The 19285-nt window shown below is 42.4% G+C and overlaps 1 protein-coding gene across 2 annotated transcripts in view; it reads right to left on the bottom strand.

The window, feature by feature from the left end:
• The window catches only part of mrpl11 (mitochondrial ribosomal protein L11), a 38052-nt gene extending 20816 nt beyond the window's left edge, over positions 1–17236 (bottom strand). For both annotated transcript variants that reach the window (XM_086222683.1, XM_086222684.1), the window contains exons 1-2: positions 17106–17236; positions 5184–5362 (exon numbers count right to left, since the gene is read on the bottom strand). In XM_086222683.1, the coding sequence (XP_086078809.1) occupies positions 5184–5306 (123 nt within the window). In that variant the 5' untranslated portion in view covers positions 5307–5362; positions 17106–17236. The remainder of the gene's footprint in view (positions 1–5183; positions 5363–17105) is intronic.
• Between the last annotated feature and the right edge of the window lie 2049 nt (positions 17237–19285).

Here is a 19285-nt window from a genome sequence, read left to right on the forward strand (position 1 = left end):
TTTAGTTCAGGGAGACTTTTAAGGAAAAAACACAGAGGGATAAGTAGTGTAGTAGACAGCATCCAGCTCTCGCCAACCCATCCTCCTTTCATCTCCTTCTCCCTCGCTCACTCTACATTTCAAACACATGCATTCTGGATGCACTCCCTGTTGGGCAACTTTTCATATTCCTATTATACTAAAAGCGGAGGCTACATAGGCAGCAGCCTCAGCAAACGACTTCCTCCTGGAATTTGTTACACCTGTTAAGCTCTAGATACACTGTTCAGCATTTTCCCTCTGCACCCACAGACTTTCATCGCCTGCTCCCGAAGAAAAGGACACAAGCAAGTCTCCTACATTCATTCGCCTGTGCTAATTTCACTCCAGCCTGTAATTACTCTCCTGCACCAAAGCTGTCAGTTTCTCCTTTGCGTCTCCCATTCCTTCTTTTATTTCTCTCGTTTGTTTAAATTTGCCCCGCTGTAGACAGGCAGCCTACCTCTCTGCACTTCCCTGTCAAGGGTGGTTAGTCAGAGCCGAGGAAAACACAGAGGAGGAGAGGCTGGCTAAGATTAAAGGGCCGGGCCACCGCCTAAAGCAGAGCTGCCGCCGCCGACCATTTATTTACTGTTTGCTACACACACAGTGCGAGGATGATTGACTATGGGTGCCAGGAGAGACAAATACACACAACACGTCGCCTCGACAACAATGACAACCCAAACAGTCCAAAAGGAATCACCTTTAGACAAACATATGGCTTTGTTCTGTATGGCTGAGCACTTGGTTACAACCCATCTCACCTCATTACCCCCCAGCGCCATGACAGCAACAGTATGCCTCCGAGCTCACACCCACCTAGCCTGGGAGAGGGAGCTGCATTTAACAGACAGATGTCTAAATCATTCATCATAGAGCGTGCACACACACACACACACACACACACACCCCATCAGCACTGCAGCATTTAGAGAGAACTTCAAAGTGTCCGCAATGAGAAAGAAATGATGCAAAAGATTCTGACAGCTAAGATACGCGACGCAGAACAGGAGACAAATACTGTCTCTGAAAACACAGGAGAGCAGTCGGTCAGTTTGCTGGATGGCAAAGTCAGACACAAACAGTCGAAACTGCGAGTCACATCTGTGGTTAGTAAATTAGATTTGACAGGAAAATGACTATTTAGGAAAATGTTATCTCTCAAACCGAAATGCCAAACATTCGGCGCGTCTCAGTTTTGCAGTTTCTCTTTCTTTTACATAACTCGAACAATGTTTGTGTTTTGACAGAAAAATCGATACGAAGGCAAGACCTTTGTGTTGAAAAACGGGCTCGGTCACTTGTTGTCATTTCTGACGTTTTATCATTTAATTGAAAAAGAAATGTGACAATTTATTCAATAATAATGAAGATGTTTTGTTAGTTGCAGCCTTAAAGAGAATATCTTTCTCGGTATAAACTGGATTATCAAAAAAATAACCGCAGTAGGGCACAAAATACAGACATTAAAAAAGGAAAAAAATATGCAAGAAAATTGTTCTGAAGAAGAGAAAGTGGCAGTAGATTAAGATCTCTGAAAACGTGGAACACCAAGTGGGAAAACCTAAACTAATTACATGAAAAGTGATTTAAATTCTGCCTTGCATCCATAATTCATCATGCTTCTGGCTGAAAGAGAATATGGGGGCAGGAGGCAGCAAGGACCTCGCAAACAGGCTGCAAAGAACCTAAACCACTAGTTTGACTTTTTTTTTTCTTTTTTCTTTCCCGTGTGTCATCGGGAGCTGTCACAAATTCAAGATTTTTCCAAAATGATCAAATTCAACTCGTGGCGTGTTAGGGAAAGGGAACCCGTGTTTTGGGGAGGAAAGAACATGTAAAAATCCCCTATGCACCCGCTGATGCCGTCACTTCTGCATTGGTGTCACTGTGACAGGTTTCATATGATGTGGGAGAAAGCGAGTGTTGAAAAATGTATAACTGCTATTGTTTGTGTGCCAGCAGGAAGCATCCTGAAGGGAAGTTTTACACATCAAAGTATTTGCGATCTTTGGGAAGAATGAAATCAGGTAATTGCCTCCAGTGATCAGTTGAGGCTGAAGACAAGTTTGACTGTCAGACTAAACTGTCATTTTAGACACAGTGTGACTGAAACTGCCGCCGGATGTTGAACAAAATAGCTGGTGGAATAAAAATAAAATGACAATCTCTCTGTGGCAATTTAATCCCTCTATTGTTGCAGAGAAGAAAAAAAACAATCTCTGCCAGTCAAGAACAAAAAAAATCTTTGAACAGAAGATACAGAAGTATACAGTGTGAAGAATTTGTAGCTGGTAAACAATGCAGAGCTCGTGAAATTAGGTTACAATGGTCTCTTCAGTTACATTCTTGGCTGCTGTATTTTTAGCGCAAATCAAAGATGCTGAAATACCATGAAATTAAAGTGGAGCTCCTACTTTTAATTAGTGGATCCAAAAAAATGTTTCTCAACAACACACGTCGTTAGTGTGTGTTCTGTATGGCTGAGCACTACTCGGTTTATTTGTCCTTCAAATGTGCCGTCACTTTAAAACCTCAGTCGCGAGTCTGCAAGATCCTTAAACCTGCAATTCTTTTTTTTTTTTTTTTTCCTTCCCCACATTTTTGGAGCTTCAGCTCACTGGTCTCCATCAACTGCTGAGAAATGTATCAGGCTCTTTAGCTCCTAAATGCTCCACTCTGCTCACCAGCTGGTCGATAACTTTGTCAGTCTGCTGTTTGAGAGCTCGGCAAATTGTGATGGGTGTGTGTTTGTGTGGGTGCATGTGTGTGTTTTGGGGAGGAGGGTGGGGGGTTCAGAGGGTTTTGGGCTGAAATTAGCTGCCTGCTGCGTCTGGAAGAACAGCGAGAGTGAAACACAAATGAGTTAAAAGACGCTAAAAGCTCCACAGAGCCAGGAGGAAGAGACTGATGTTTCTATGGGAATCGATCTATTATTAATATAAAAATATTTATTGTAGCGGCTTTAACTCTTCTGTTGTTGAGAACGCTCACATTCCAAAGATTTTATTTTTTATTTTTTAGGTATATTCAATCTCAGGAGTCATTCTGTCATTTCCCATTACAACAATCTAGAAGACTCCAGATCAAAACAGTGAATGGTTCTAAGTTCAAAGAACCCTACAGGGACTCAGACTCAGTAGATACTGCAATAAGTTCGTGAAATCAAGTTTTTCAGAAAAATGATATCAATCGCATCCAACGGAAATTAGGGATGTTTCCTGATTTAGGATTTTCTTCGTCGACTGGCTGTTGGAACAGGAGAGTTCAAATGGAGTCCACAACGGCTCAACTTAGCTTAGCGTCGCAACTTTTAGCTTTTATCTAGATCAAATTACAAAGGATTACAGGTTTGCACACCTAAATTCCTGCTTAAAAGATACTTAAAACGTACACAAACAGTCGTGGTAGACGCACAGCGGCAAGACTCGGAGAATCTCACAGGAGTTTCCCAAATGAGAGTTCCATACCGAGTCATGAGATACATTGAACATAATTATACCAGATAATAAATATGATAAGTGAGGAAGTGGAGATTCATTCATTCCTGCTTTTTGGGATCGGGATTAATAAATGTAACTACAACATAAAAGATGAGAGCCCCCGGTAGGGGCGAATGGAATTCAAGTTAAATGTGATGTATGTTTTGTTTATCTAACCATCATTTTCATGATGAGGGGATGAAATATGAAGATATAGAGGTTGCTTTGTTTGCATGTTTTGGTAGTTGCACTGTTCCTTCTATGTTGTTTCCTCCTGTCATTGAGGTGGCGTGTGTGCGCATATGTTTTGCAGAAGTGAGACTGTATATTTTGTGAAATCTTAAAAAAGAACAACAACAACAACAACAAACCCTTGAAACTTATGGAGACCAATTAGAGTTGTATGTATACATGATGGAGCACATGGCTGAAAGACTGACCGGGATTAAAAAGTCAGATATAAAACAGAAACTGATATTAAAATCGAGCAGAAACCACAGAGGGGTGTGTATAGAACACCTCCCAGTCGCTGCGTGGCTGCTGATCTGATCAGCTTTCCAGTCATGAAAATATTTAGTTTATGTTGTGCAGCTTGCGACCGGGCTCCTAAAATAATGGCGCCGTTATTCTGAATGTCAGGTGAGGAAAAATAACTTCTCTCTTTTCTGACATCAACATTTGTTTTTCCTCCCCTGATACCATTAAGTATGAGAGAGCCTGGCTCCCTTTTCTTTCACCTGTGTTCACTTCTCTCAGGCTGTCGTCATCGAGTCACAGAGATGAATTAACTGTGAGAATTGATCCGGTTTCCAAGCGTGCAACAGCATCCAAGGCTGATGAGCAACGTCCATTAAAGAGTCTATTTGTAGAGCAACAGCAGACTGGTTTTAAATCTCCATTTTACAGGAAAGCTTTAAAACAGTACATTTATGTGATCAGTTTAAAAACACAATTAATGCACGAAGCACCAGCCAGTACAAAAGGGTGATTTTATACATGACAACAAAAAAAAAACAACAACCCAAAAAACGAATTAGCCTCAGTTATTTTCATCCACTCTTCAAAGAACGGCTTTTGCTGGGTATTCGTCATTACTGCCAGGACTGCGGACTTGTTTTATTCTATTATCATGCCAGAAAACACATAAATTGTTCTAGTTGGAATTGGAGGTGAACAAGTTATGTGGTGTATCCCTGAGCGATAACAAACAAGACAAGCTCAGCTGCCTCTCTGGAGCAATTGAAGCAGGAGCAAGTATATAAGAATTTAAGACACAACCTTCACAGGTTCAATTCCATTTCATCAGCAGGCTTGTAAAAAGTTAAACTAATGCATATGGACAGGTGTTGTTCGTGTCTCTGGCCTGGAAACTGTGAGAAAATAGTGGGAGACTGAGGTCCCCCCCCCCCCCCCCCTGCACAATGGAAATATGTGGGTGGAATAAGAATGGCGTATGAATAAAGCTACAGGAGGAGATTGAGTTGGTGGTGGGGGAGGGGGGGATAAAGGAGTTTGGGGGGGGGCAACTGTGTGATTGGCAAAGTGAAAAAAGGGAAGGATCAGGCTGTCTGGTGGTTAATGAGAGCTGAATGTAGAAGGTCAGTTGACAAAATGAAGCGTTGCTCCTGCAATTAAGTTAATACTCCTGATTAGAAGAAGTGGAATCATAAGTAGTTTTACCTGCCCGAGGATGGGGCCCAGCGGGGGTCCAGGGACAGCTTGTCCTGACCTCACTATAGTCCGGATTACATTGTTCGTGTCCAATGTCTTCACAGCCTTGGCTGCCCTGGATATCTTTGACATCTTGGTCTGTCTGGAGAGTCTTAAATCTGCCAGGAAGTCTACAGAGAATCCATCCACTGAAACAGCAGAACAAAAACAAACAAAATTAGCCTTCCAAGCATAAACAAGAGCAGTAAATCATTTACACGCTGGGCTCATTAAAACATCATACACTCAAGTCAATACCGATACCCACAGGCTAAACCATCCTGCAGTGGGCGAGTAATTAAAAAAATCTTTGCCTTCGATCGAACACTTTTCCTGGAGCCGTGGATCAGCAGTGATGCTCAACATGTCGAGAATCCCCAGAACAGGATTTACACTTCTCTTAGAGAATGATGGAGCGCATGTCAAAATGTCTCCATCGCCTCCCCTCCGTGTGTCACTACTCAACTCCCTGTGGTGAAGCTGCATCGGCCGGGGTCAAGGGCAGATGAGGGGATACAAAGAGGAGGCGGCGGAAGCATCTACGGACGCAAAGAGGGGGTCGGCTTTTTCATTCCACCTTAAAATGCATTTGATGAATTAGGAGTCAATCAGCGGAGTGGGGAGAACAGCCTGAACTCTTCGCCTTTCTCTAGGGAGGCACAACACATAAAAGCAGGACTGGGATAGAAGTGATACTGATGCTGTAAAAAGAGGAGAGGGAAGAAAAAAAAGATCAATTATTGGAGCCAAGGGACAAATAGAAGTTTTAAGGTTGAGCCGTCTGATTTTAGGGAATCCGGCATTCAATAAAAATAAGTAGTTGAGGGTGGAGAGGCATTCTAGCGATGATTCATTGTGGGCAGCAGAGGGTATCCAATTAGATCAACAGAGGAGAGAGGACCAGCAAGATGTATGGGACCTCATGCTGCTCCACAGCAACAAACAGAGAAACTGCTCCTAAGAAAAGTTGTGATTCCATCAGGGCCGCTGATTATCCAGCAGCCGTTAAAGTGCAACCACCACCAGGCAGCATTTGTAAAGGTATTAAGGTGGTATGCATTCTGCAAATAAAACCCAGAGTTTGAATTCCCTCAATAGTTGTCTTTACAATTCAAATCCCATCATCTGTTTCTTTTCAGGGGTCAATTTCGCGCCTCTCCACTAATGTCTTCGGCTATTTCTTTGCAGAAAAATTGTGTTGCATTTCAGATCAATGCTGGAGCCACTTGGAAAATACTGAGACCCTCTTCAGTTACGGAAGCAGAAACACACATCGCAGCACTTCAGCCCCCCCCCCCCCCAATAATAATATATATTAAAAAAAAAAAAAATCAACCAACACCAGGTTTACTGACTGCGAGACGCAAATGAAATTACTGCAAGCGTCAAATGATGGGTTTTATTCCAATTTGGGGCGAAGGGAATAACAGCGCTGAGAACAAGGAAAGGGCCGTGTCACGCTTTAATGCACCGCAACTCTGTTGTGAGTATGAATAATAAAACCGTAGTTCCCTCTCGTTCGCAAAATGAAACTACTCATCACAAGGCCAAGCAGGGAAGAAGAATTGACCTACATAAGGCATCGCAACTGCACTCACAGCACGTTTCACGCGGCTGAATTTACATTAAGACTGAAGATAGAAAGCAGAAGCAGCAGCAGGAACGGAGCAGGAACGCTGTTCAAGGCTGCACAATGAGCTTCAATCAGCGCCGGGTAAACGTCTGGCTGGGAATAATCAAATCAGAGCTCGGCTGATCTGAAAGGGAAGAGACACAATTTTGAGGCGCTCTTCAGGGCTGAGTGTTACGTTCCTACGGCAACGGCATCTCCGATAACAACGAGTGCACAGAAAAGGCCATTTGTTTGAGTTCGGTTATTGCGTAGAAGCACTTTGTTAAAACAAGTTTGATCAATGCCACAAAGGCAACATTTTAAATTACTACCTCATTAAAGGGAGGGCAGCTCAGAGCAAATGGCGGCTATTACGCACAATAATGTCTCTCCTTTTCCCTCAGATACTCACTCAGGGAAGTCATTCTCAGTTTTCGGTTGAGGATTCTTCCCTCAAACTATTCCTGGCCTCACTGTCTAGGAAGTACTTTTGACTCCCCAGTTGGCTGTCAAGCCATGAGGGCTGGAAACATGACATCTTTGACAGAGGTAAACAACGGAACTCAGCACGCACACACACACACACAAACACACAAAAATAGCTTCTGTCATGATGACATACAAGCCTGCCTTAACTTGATGTGCAAGAACCTCTGAAATTAAAACTCCCTCATTATACTTTTATTCACTATATTAAAATATGTGATTTCGGAGGGTTCTCAGGATGGTTAACAGTGATTTCTGTGGCGATTCAGGATAATTAAAAATGACTGCACTTCAAATCACGGGGCAGATAAAGCTGTCTTGCTTTACAGAGATGAATTAGTGTTGTTATTAAGAATGTTTAACTGCACTAGTGAAGTCCAACGCTGTTTGACATTTACTGTACGTTAACACGGGAAGCAGAGACACCGGCGCTACCCCCTCCGGCTGCCCTGTCGACAACACTGTAGAAGATGTCCATGCTTGTTTCCCCCCACCAATTTTTACCAGTTCAAGTTCTATGGTGTCTTTTGCTCACAAATGTGTTAAGTTCAGTGACAGTGAGCACGGGATTTTTTCACAAATGTGCCGTAGAAGTTGGACTGAGCAGTCGCATGTTTGTGTTCTCCGATTCTTTCCGTCTTCATCAAGTTAAGGGATGACAACAACTTGAAATCAACCCACAATCAAAGGAATTGATCAGAACTCAACTGTATAAATGGTATCGGGCACCGTATTTTTGCTGATGTGCAACACCACCGCATGTGTGATGTCAACCAGGACGTCACGTCCGGTTTGGCTCCCTCTGAGGTTTCTGATCTTATCTTTTTTAACTGGTTTTCCTCACTTACATCAGAGACTGGTTGAAACAAGCACTTGAACTTGAAGAGTTTGGACAGTTCTTTTTTTTTCATTTTCTTTTCTTTGTCAAAGCTAAACTGAAAGGTTCTCTTTCATCTTCCGAAATGCAACATGAATGATGCCTAAACCTGTTTATTTACAAGTCAAGGTTAAAGATATTGCAGCTCACTTAATACCAAATCTGAAAACTGAATAAATGTTTCTTTAATGACGGTGACATTGAAGAAATCAAAAGGAAGTCATCAATCGGAACACTAATTGATTTTTTTCAGTGGGATCGACAACCTTCGTGACGCATCCTGTTTTTGTCTTCTTCATATCTCTTAAATTAAAACCCAGCGAGTTGGACTGAAATATTTGGTGTTCCCAGATGAAATGAAGCATCCAAAATTAATATCCATTCATAGAGGGACTCGCTGAGCGTAAACACAGTTGTAAGGGCTTTTTTTCCCCAGTTTGTATATTTCAGAGCACCTTTGTGTGGGTGGTGTGTTTCTCCTCAGCTATTCCCCGGCACATCATTTTAGTACCTGGGAGGGTTTCTTCCAGACTTCAGCTTGTTTATTACCAACACAGGTACCTGTTCACTTCCCATCTCTGGTGGCAGAAATTGGAAAAAAAAAAAAAAAAAAAGTTTACAAAAAAAAACAACCAAAAAACAAAAGGAAAAGAGAAAGTTTATACATCTGTACCTGAAAAACTTCTCAGGAAACTTAACATTCCATTATACAAGTGTATTTTTAAAAGCTTATATCCCAGGAAGAAGGAGCAGACCTCCATTTAGCCTCACACACACCTGGGAAAGTCTCATTTGTATTCAATGCGACAGTCGTCTGTGATTTGAATCCCACGTGAATCTGCCATGTCCTCAATTTAAAGTAAATTTAAAGTTCAATTAAAAATACCAACCCCATTTTCTGCATTGTCAATCTTGAAACTGAGATATTAGAAAGGAGGGAGTGTAAATTGGGTTGTTGCATCCCGTTAAAGGGAAAGAGAGCCAATGATTTCTGTTCTGGTTTACCTTGTTTTTTTCCTAATATTCCTTCATCCTTCAGACTTTAATCAGACAGCAAACTTTAATTCGATGTTTGCCCCTGTTGTGTTGTAAAACTCCAATTAAAAGAAACCTGTAAGCTAAACATCGATTTCCCATTAAGCGTTAGCCGACATAGTTGAGGATTCAACATTAACCGAGGACCTGGACATTAACCAGGGCCCCTAGAGTTGCATTAACCCGCATCGGAGATCTTCGTCTGTCAAAGTCTGGGGATTCCTGGGAAGTCAAACAAACACCTGACTGGAAATGACATTACCTGCCATCGTCCTCAACAGTGAAACATAGAAAAACTACTTCCTTACAAAGACGTTTTTAAAACAGGAAAAATAGATGTTGTGAACATTGTTAAACTGTTGTTTTCTTGAGCTGATGATTAATATGTTTTTTGCTGAAAAGGCGACCAAGTTTCCTTCCGTGACTTAGGCCGAGTCATCCTCCGATGCGCATGTTGCTGGTAGGACAGCATTTGCAGGTACACAATTTCTGCGTGTCACAACCCCAACGGGAAGTGAGTCTCTAAACAGGACTTCTGATTGGTATGGTCACGGCGTCGCCAGCTTTAGTCGATGCGGCGCTTGAGTTCTTCAAATATCTTAATTCCTTTGCACCATCTAGTTTAACGTGGTGCAAAAACCGTGGAGTTACATGAGCACAGCAGTCCTACACTTGCTACCAGCTAGCCAACTGCTAATGCAGAACCAAAACAAGCAACAGCAATACAGTTTTCAGAGAGTGGATACAGGAGTGTAAAGATGTAAAGTACTTCAGCGGACCATGAAATTCCTAAACCGACAGAGAGCTCTTGCCTGAACCGCCACATGAATCCATGGGAAAACATTTTCGGTGTATGGCTGCACACTTTGCCGCTACATCACCTGATAGACCCACAGAGAGGGAAAATATATCAAATTGAGCACAAACAGTGCAAGGAAATGATCTTCAGCATCACTCTGGATGTCATAAAATCCCAGTCGCTGTGTTTCTTCAGCTTCCATTTGAGCCTCCACTACTTTGGCATCCAAATTTATAGGCTTGGTGGCCTGTGGGATCACAGCTTAGAAATATTAGTGTGTACCCTGCAGTTAATACGGCCACTCCCCACCTCCACGCTGATGGGTGCACCCTTCCAGTTGAAGGGGGAAAAAAAAAAGATATAAAACCCGTTTCAACACTCATCTTTCAACACTTTTCCCTGCCTTTTATCTTTTGCATCACATTTCAATCCCTGATGATTTCAGCTGATATAATAAAACAAACCAGCTGTTAAATGTTTTGATTCCATGTGATGCATGACTTAATATTGCACATTTCTCATCCTGAGGATTTCATACTGGCACTTCCTCAGCTGAAACATTCACATTCCAGTCTCATCGCTCAGTATTAACGATAAAACCCATTTCTTCTCTACCTCTTTAAACAGATAAAACCTGTCAGAGCCCATTTCCAAACAGACACCAAGATTAATCCTCCTGAAATGACAAGAAAAACGGCAGAAACTCCCCCTTATAGCTCCCTCCTTAAAATGAAAAAAAAAAAAAAAAAGCAAGAAAAACACACTTGAAACCTCCTCTAACAATCACTTTTATTCAACTCTTAGTTTGGCAGTCCATCTAGTGGTAGAGCTCACCTTTACATTTGATGTCAGACATTAGAATGAGAGAAGAATTCACACATGTGAATATGTTAGCTGGTGAAGCGAGGACACGCATTTGTAACTTCTCTTGCCGCCGGATGAATTTAAGATAAACAGGGAGAAAAGACCCTTGAGACCTGCTGCAGTCCCGCGGATAATAATAAAAACAGCGCACAACTAACAAAATTACAGAAGCAATTCCCTGTTTCTGCTCATCTTTGCAGAAAAGTTTGAATGCCATTAGAGCCGCGCTGAATGACGGGTGTCCTTGAATACAAAAGATAACGGAGGGGGAAAAAAAAACACTCAACAGCACAGGAAGGACCTTCAGTGGCTTCAGGGAATTTGGGTGTCAAATCTGCTTGGACGTCAGCATGTTGCAAAGACGGAGACACAGAATAATTTCAGTTGATGAACCTCACGCTGTGACCCAGCAGACCCTGCTGTACCGAGGTTGTGATCACTGAGTCGCAGAAGAAGAAATAACATCAGATTTATTGAGGCGCTCATATGCCATCGCTGTTCCATCACATTAGTATTCATCCCATCAAACGCTGGTGCTGGTGCTATTGATTGCTGAATGCCAAGTGCTAAAGACCCGGTCAAATAAAACCAAGAACTCAAGAAGAGTAAATGATCCCCAAAGACTGAAAAAGGGGGGACCTGAATGATCTTTTTTAACCTGGACCTGAAGCTGCAGGTCTGGTCCTTTGAGCTCTTCTCTCACTGGTTAAGTTTCAGAAACTGCAGCATCACTTCCAAACTTTCCAGGGATGAACAGACATGGTGAGACTAATGTCTTTATTTCTTGGCTTTGTATCACATTTATATTGAAAAACATTAAAAAAAAAAGAAAAAAGATGTCGCAACTTGAAATTTGTTTGTATTCCAATCACATTTAGCTGATGTCCTCGCTGTGCAGATGGAGCCGTGCCGACACGGGGCTTCCAGTGTTCTGCATTAATTCAAAAACATCATACATTAAATAAACACCCCACGCAGAGAATGCTGATGATACAGAGGTGTCCCGCTCCATTAGATGCTCGGATACAGGAAACCACCACCAAAAGGGCACAAAGTCAGTGGAGCTAAGAGGAAAGACCACCCTCTTTTAATCTCCGGCAGCCAGCTTGCTTGAGCCTACGAGTTTCTCTTCACTGCCTCAGAAAAAATATTTGCTCTCTCGTGAAGATCTGTTTGATATCCATAACATACAGACACTGTCATGTCTGCGGAGAAACAACGAGCCACCATGGACATGGTTCAGAGGAGGGCTGTCAACATAATGACCAAGTTCAAGGGCGTCTCTCTGCAACATCCTGATTTATAGATGCGAGGAGAACAAGCTAGTGCTGGCAGACGAAGGACACGCACCAGTTCAACCATCCTCTCCTCCCTCTCAGCAAGGGAGAACAGCTTCTACACCATCAGCTGTCACTGTTAGAAACAAATGGTGCGAGAGAAACCCACCATCGGGCCCACTGATGGCAGCAATAGGCTTTCAATCATTTAGTTTCGATCATGTGATTATTCGCCATCTTTCAATCATAAAGTCGTCTGTTGCAAACTTCTGTGATATTTCTATTGCGGTCGGAATGACTCAAGCTTTTCTTTTTTCAATCTTCACAAACAAGCGCTCAGCTGTCAGCCATCTGCTCAGGTGATGATGGATTTTCAAAGCAGCAGTTTTATAAAAATCACATTAAAAAAAACAACAACAAAAATTCTGATACAGAACCACTGAATATGTTTTTGACTGAACATTTCTGAACGCTGAACAGATAGTCTTCTCCCTAGCTTTCTGGCCACAGATCGGGTTACCCAAGTAATCAGTGGTGGTTTTAAAATAGCTGGAAGGAGCAATGTTTGTCAATGGCTAATTGTGTGCCATAACACCATTGTAAATGCGATACCATGGAGAAGCTAAACATCACATTCTACAGAAATAACCAAACATACATATGTATAGAAGTCTATTTATAGTTAGTTTGTTCATGTTTTATAATCATAATTTGAATAACCACTCATATAAGTGTATTCTTTATTCCTCATCTGCCTGTCCATTGACTGTGAGCCACTTGCTCTTCCTTTCGTTCTCCATCTCAGTAGCTCCGTGTAGCGGGCCGTTTCCTGGGCTCACTGATGTTAGCGTGCGACTTTAGCTCACTGTGCTAACTGCTTTCCCGCTTGCACTACACATGTACTCCATGCAAAATTCTTTATCCGCCGTAGCCTGTGACCATAAACTGCTGGCAGGCTGTATTCTCCTGCAGCGGAGATGGATAACTCTCGTTTGACAAGAATCGTACTCATCACTCCCACTCGAGCTCTCTGGACAACACCACCTGTCTTTTATTCTCCACTCATCAAGGCAAAAAAAATAACAAAACAACAACACAAAAAAAAATCCTCAACATTGACGCCTGGTGGCATCCCAGTGGTAACTAACCAACCAATCGACGTCTAGTTACGGACGTCCACTCAACCTCCAATAGACGTCTGTCGGACATCGGTAAATAGACGTCTATTGGAGGTCTGTCGGACGTCGGTAAATAGACGTCTGTCGGACGTCGGTAAATAGACGTCCTATAGACGTCCATTGACGGACGTCCTATAGATGTCTACTTATAGATGTCCAATAGACCTCTATTTATAGACATAATCGACCTCCAATAGACGTCTATTTACGGATGTCCAATCGACGTCTGACGGACGTCCAATAGACGTCTATTTAAGAACGTCCAAGAGACGTCTATTGACGGACGTCCTACAGACGTCTGTCCTATAGACGTCTACTTATGGATGTCCAATAGACCTCCAATAGACCTCTATTTATAGACATCCAATAGACGTCTATTTATGGATGTCCAACAGACCTCTATTTATAGACGTCCAATAGACGTCTATTTATGGACGTCCAATAGACATCTATTTATTTATATTTTTAGTGAACCTGGTGGCTGGACTGGCTAGTAGCTACCTCATATGTTCAGTTTCAAGCTAAAAAAAAAAAGCTGCCAAAGAAGGCCACTTGCTGCACTGCAACTCTCCATTGTTCACTTTACTTTTCAAAAGCTTGAAAGCCACACTTTGCACTCAGTTTCAATGAATGAAACTAATTTTCTCACCACATCTTTGATTCATTTTGTCCAGCATTTGCAAGCTGCCAGTCAGAGCCATATATTGTGTAATTGATGCTTTCAGTTTAATGAATTCAATCCAAGTCAATGGAACATTCACAAGATGTCACAAGCATCACTTTGTCCCTTTCAAATCTTTCAGAAAAGGATTCAAGTATATCCAATATATATCGTATCGTGAGACGACTATCGTGTATCGTATCATATCACTAAATTAGTGTATCACTACAGCCCTAGTTGTGATATTACTGTGGGTCACTGGGCTGTTTGTGCACAGGATCAGTTTAATGCTGGTGCATGAAACTACAGCAGCACAACATACGTGCCCATCGGTGTGACCGTGGTTCACAACAGGACATGGAGTTCAATGGTGATGAATCTCAGTCAAACTCGTATTCATCTTTTACAGTCTACAGTGAAATCCCAGGGAGGCCGTTCTCTTTACTGACTCCTCTGAATCACATTTCCTCCTCGCCGTCATGTCTGAATGGCGAGACTGAATAAGTTACAAACAGCCTGCAGTTGGAATAAATCTACAAAGCAACAAACAGCAACCATGTAGGACGAGCAGCTTCTTTCAGTTGAGATAGACATGCTTGTTTGATATGTTGCATATGCATAGCGCACTTGGTTGTGGTGTATGGAAGCAATGCATATCAAAAGGCCAAACCACCAAGTGAAGTGGCAAAAAAAACAGGCTGCAGTAACATCAGAGGCGAATCGACAAATCTATCGTCTGATTCACACTGGTATGTATGAAGTTATACGGCCGGAAACGTGTAGTTCCTCGGTGGAGATGAACAAAAAAACACATTTCAGGAGATGAAATATGGAGGTGATGCGGCTCATTGCATCATCAGGCCTCTGTGGTGTGGATAATATTCAGCTTTGACATACAATTAATCATTGTGAAGAGAGACAAGAGGGAGAAGAGAAGAATGCAGTGGCATATTTGAGTGATTAAATCCTCCAGAGAAGCTTCACAGTCAGCTTTGGGTGACGTGCGTTTTCACAAGGCTCTGACATTATAAAATTCCCTCCACAGAGTTACAGCTGAGAAACTGCAAGCCAAGTGTGACTGAGGCCTGGGAGTGTAAGTAAATGCACTGAACTCTGGATTCATTTCCACCGGTGAGATCGGACTTGTACCGTGGCTACAGCTCATAGTGGTGGGGACGCATCATTTGTGCACGAGAGCATCATGGGGTTGATGAGTGAACATGCAGATCAGCCACTAGACTTGTGAACTGTATAATAAGTGTCCCACCGGAGAGTGTTCAGGGAGCGTTTACACTCCCTGGATGACTGTCGCCGGCCTGCTCAGACAGGGAGGCGGTGATGCACGAGCGCGGTGCTGGCACACATGGTTGGTTTGGGCTTTGTAGTGAACAAGGAGAAGCCTTGGCTGACTTTGAGACAGAAAATATGCATTCCGGGCCCGTTTGTGGATTCGTCTCATCTATTCTGGCTCAACATGTTCTGATGCACTCTGTAGTGGCTGACTAGGAACTGAAGGGCTGCTGGTTCAAACACGGTTTATTCTGTGTGGAAACCTTGAGCCTAACTGCTCCTGATGAGTAGGCTGATGCCTTCCATGCCAGCCTCTATCCTCAAAGTGTGTGTGGTTGAGGCACTATAGCAAAGCCCTTCGAGTGCTGTAAATATAGAAAAGCTCTACATAAATAGAGTCCCATCACCATTTTGTGCTGGGTTTCAAGCCGCTGGGCCTGATAACATCTGCACTTCTTACAGTGAGGTTGGTTAGATGTACACGAGCGGCATTTCTCTGACTCACTCCCATCCACCACAGATACTGCAGGGTCTCTGTGTCATGTGACCTCACACTGCACAGCTGGGGGCAGCCGTCTATGCTAACACAGCACGTGTGTATCAACATCCTTCATTTCTAATGTTAGAGCAATCATCACCAAAATTCCCCCAAGATGGAATAACATAAAGGGACAAAAAAAACTTCTGCAGGATATTAGGATGGAAGGAGGAAGTTGACCCTGGACCATCTTAATAAAACATGACATGCTAGTAGATATCTGACTGAAATATTGTTAGAATTTATGTACGAATTCTAGAGTTGTGGCCGAAAGTGGGGTTTGTGCAGTCACGGTGACCTTTGACCACCAAATTCATAGTCTGTTCATCAATGACTCCATGTAGTTTTTTGTGACAAGTTGCATCAGACACACACACATGTTTTATTTGACTTCTTGCTCAGTGCAAGAATTTTTGCACTCAAAGAGCACACTGCTCTGATTTGACCATTGTCTTAAACCAGTTTCTCCTCCAGGAGCTTAACACCTATTGCATGGAGGTCCACGTACGGGTATCAAACAGACAAAAGTGTGAATTAATGGTCTGTTATTGAGCCCATCCTTCTGACAGAAACCACATATTGAATGAACACAGAACAGTGCTACACAGTGGCTGATTGATCATTTGGGGGCCAGAAGGTTCAAGCAGTTCACAATATACTGTTACGAATTTCAGGAAATCAAAATGTTGTTACATGCATCATTTTCTCGGGTCGGACCCCCAGAGTCATAGAACCCGACTTTCCAAATCATACCTTCCTAATGAAGGATGACCGTGCGCTAATGACAGAGATTTCACTGCTTCTGTTCTGCTAAACTTCGTCAAAATTCACTTGCACAACTGGAACTCAGTTTTCAAACCTTACAAGATACAATCAGTAGCTGTGTTCAAAGTTATCAGATCATTTTTCAAAATCAATCATCAACTTACACACAAAACGATCTCATCAGATGTACCTCCACACGCGGGGGAGCTACAAGACTTCCTGCCTCTATATTCAAATCGAAGATGTCGTGTAACTCGTCAAACTAACAGAAACAGAACAAATAAAAGCCCAGAGAAAGCCTACAATGTATTGATGAGATATTTAAAATGAAATTGAACCAAGACGCCTCGCTGCTAAACCACCGACAGCTCAAATCAAATTCAACATAACAAGCTAGCCTTAGCTCCATAAACCCGCCGGACTCCCGGGTACACAAGGGGCTTTTACACAGTGAAAATGTCGGAACACACCCCAGAGAACCGACACAGAACATGATGTGAATGTACCTACCTTTACTCCTATACCTTCACGCCGTTAGCAGTACCCTTCAGGGCGCAGACATCTTGGCTTTAACCAGCACAACTGTCTTTCTGCTGTAATAATTTAAGAGCTGCCACCTGCTGGTGTGGAGGACGAACAGCAGGATCCTACAGCACCGAGCTTGGTCAGCAGAGACGGTTGGGTGATTATTTTATTCAAATCTACCCGATTGTTTCATTTCACTTCACATTTTAGCTTCCCGTTACACCAGAATAAACTCTTACACCACTCATTAGTTCCATAGTGAAACAGTGGCAATAAAATCCATAAAGCGATCAAAATAATCTACTCTATTCTGGATCTTTCATTGAAAATCAATCATACAATCTTCATAAGTAGTTAGAGTTGCCAATAAAATACATGCACATTTGTCCATTCTCTCCCGTTCCTGTTCATCGCAGTTCTGAGGTTTTGGATCACATACAGTGATTTTTGGCAGATGCTTAAACCTCCCTCCTGCCTGTGCACTTGAAGAACATTAGGTTTATGCAGGCTTAGGCTAATTTTAACTCTTGACCTGGAAACAGCAAATCTTACAAGTAAAGGTGCCTGGAGAGATTTTTGGCTCTAAGAAAGTTCACATTTTGACTTTCACTGTACATTTTCATGAATTTCTCAGGAAGTACAGGGGCGCCTCTAGAAATTTTTCATAGGGGTGGCCAGATGGGGCCACTTGTTATCTTGGGGTGGCGCACCAAAACTATAAAAGCCATGATTTCAGGATTTTATTATACTGTTATAGTATACAGGCCAGCAGAAAAATATCAGAAAGACTTAAGGAAACGCCTGATACACTTTGGTTTTATTGTGCTACATTTGCTGTTAATAATGATCTCATTTGCATAGACTAATAACAGTACAGTTAACATTTTGAGTTCCACAACAATCCTGTTTTATTGTGTAATGTGTATATTAGACAAAAGATATACATTTAGTATGATCCAAAAAAAATTCTGGGAAAAATCAGGTGCTGACAGATACAAAAAGAAGCCGAGAAGTCGAGAAACAATCGTTTCATTGCTTTATGTAACAGGAATTTCCCACCAGGGATGAACAGTCTCTGATTCTGATTACCAGGAAGTACGCGTAACAAACACTCACATCTTTTCTCTGTGTAACAAAATAATTATTACAGTTACAAGAAGAAGTCCCCACCAGGGATCAATAGTCTGACTCTGTACAAGGTTTGTACCTCCTGGAAGTACAAGTAGCTGGTGGTTGAGTCACTCCGCCTAAAGTTCTACTGTTTTCAGGGCCGGAAAGGTTTTGGGCCCACAGAATCGCCCATGTACAAGATCAGTTCAGATGTTACTCTTGAGCAGATTGCAAACTATATTCTGATCTTAATTATTCTGTGTGAGAAAGCTTTAACACTTAAAAGATTTAAAGGGCCTAATGATCTTTTCTTTTCCATCCATCCATCCATCCATCTTCTTCCTCTTATCTGGGATCGAGTCACAGGGGAAGCAGCCTTTTTTGTTTTAACAAACTTTCAACAATCAATTAAACATTAAAAACATTACCATCGGTTGTTTGAACTATGTAAATAATCCAAAGTCATCACCTCTGGCTTGGAGTCGTGGTGCTTCAATTTCCTCTTCGAAATTAAAAGTGCATTTATTGGCTGCAATTAGCAAAAAAATTAATAATGTTGCTGCCAGATAATCCCCCTCCTGTGCCCTGGACCAGAATAATCCTGTAATTACACTTCTCTAATGAAATAGCAAGAGAATTTCAATTAAGGGTTATTAAAAAAAAAAAAAGCGGCACGGTGGTGCAGTGGTTAGCACTGTCGCCTCACAGCAAGAAGGTTCAGGGTTCAAGTCCCGCTCCAACATGGGATCTTTCTGTGTGTGGAGTCTGCATGTTCTCCCTGTTCCTGTGTGGGTTCTCTCTGGTACTCCAGCTTCCTCCCACAGTCCAAAGACATCAAGAGGGGACGAGGCTGATTGATACTCTAAAGTGACTGTGAGTGTGAATGGTTGTCTGTCTCTCTATGTGTTGGCCCCGTGATGGACTGGTGACCTGTCCAGGGTGAACTCCGCCTCTCACCTGAAAGCCGCTGGGATAGGCTCCATCCCCCCGCAACCCTTAACAGGATAAGAGGAAGAAGATGGATGGATTGTTTAAAAAAAAAATGGCCTCAATTG

This window comes from Aulostomus chinensis, chromosome 13, assembly GCF_037954235.1.
Source record: "Aulostomus chinensis isolate RoL2024-O1b breed Wild chromosome 13, RoL_Achi_v1.0, whole genome shotgun sequence".
NCBI classification, from domain to species: domain Eukaryota; kingdom Metazoa; phylum Chordata; class Actinopteri; order Syngnathiformes; family Aulostomidae; genus Aulostomus; species Aulostomus chinensis.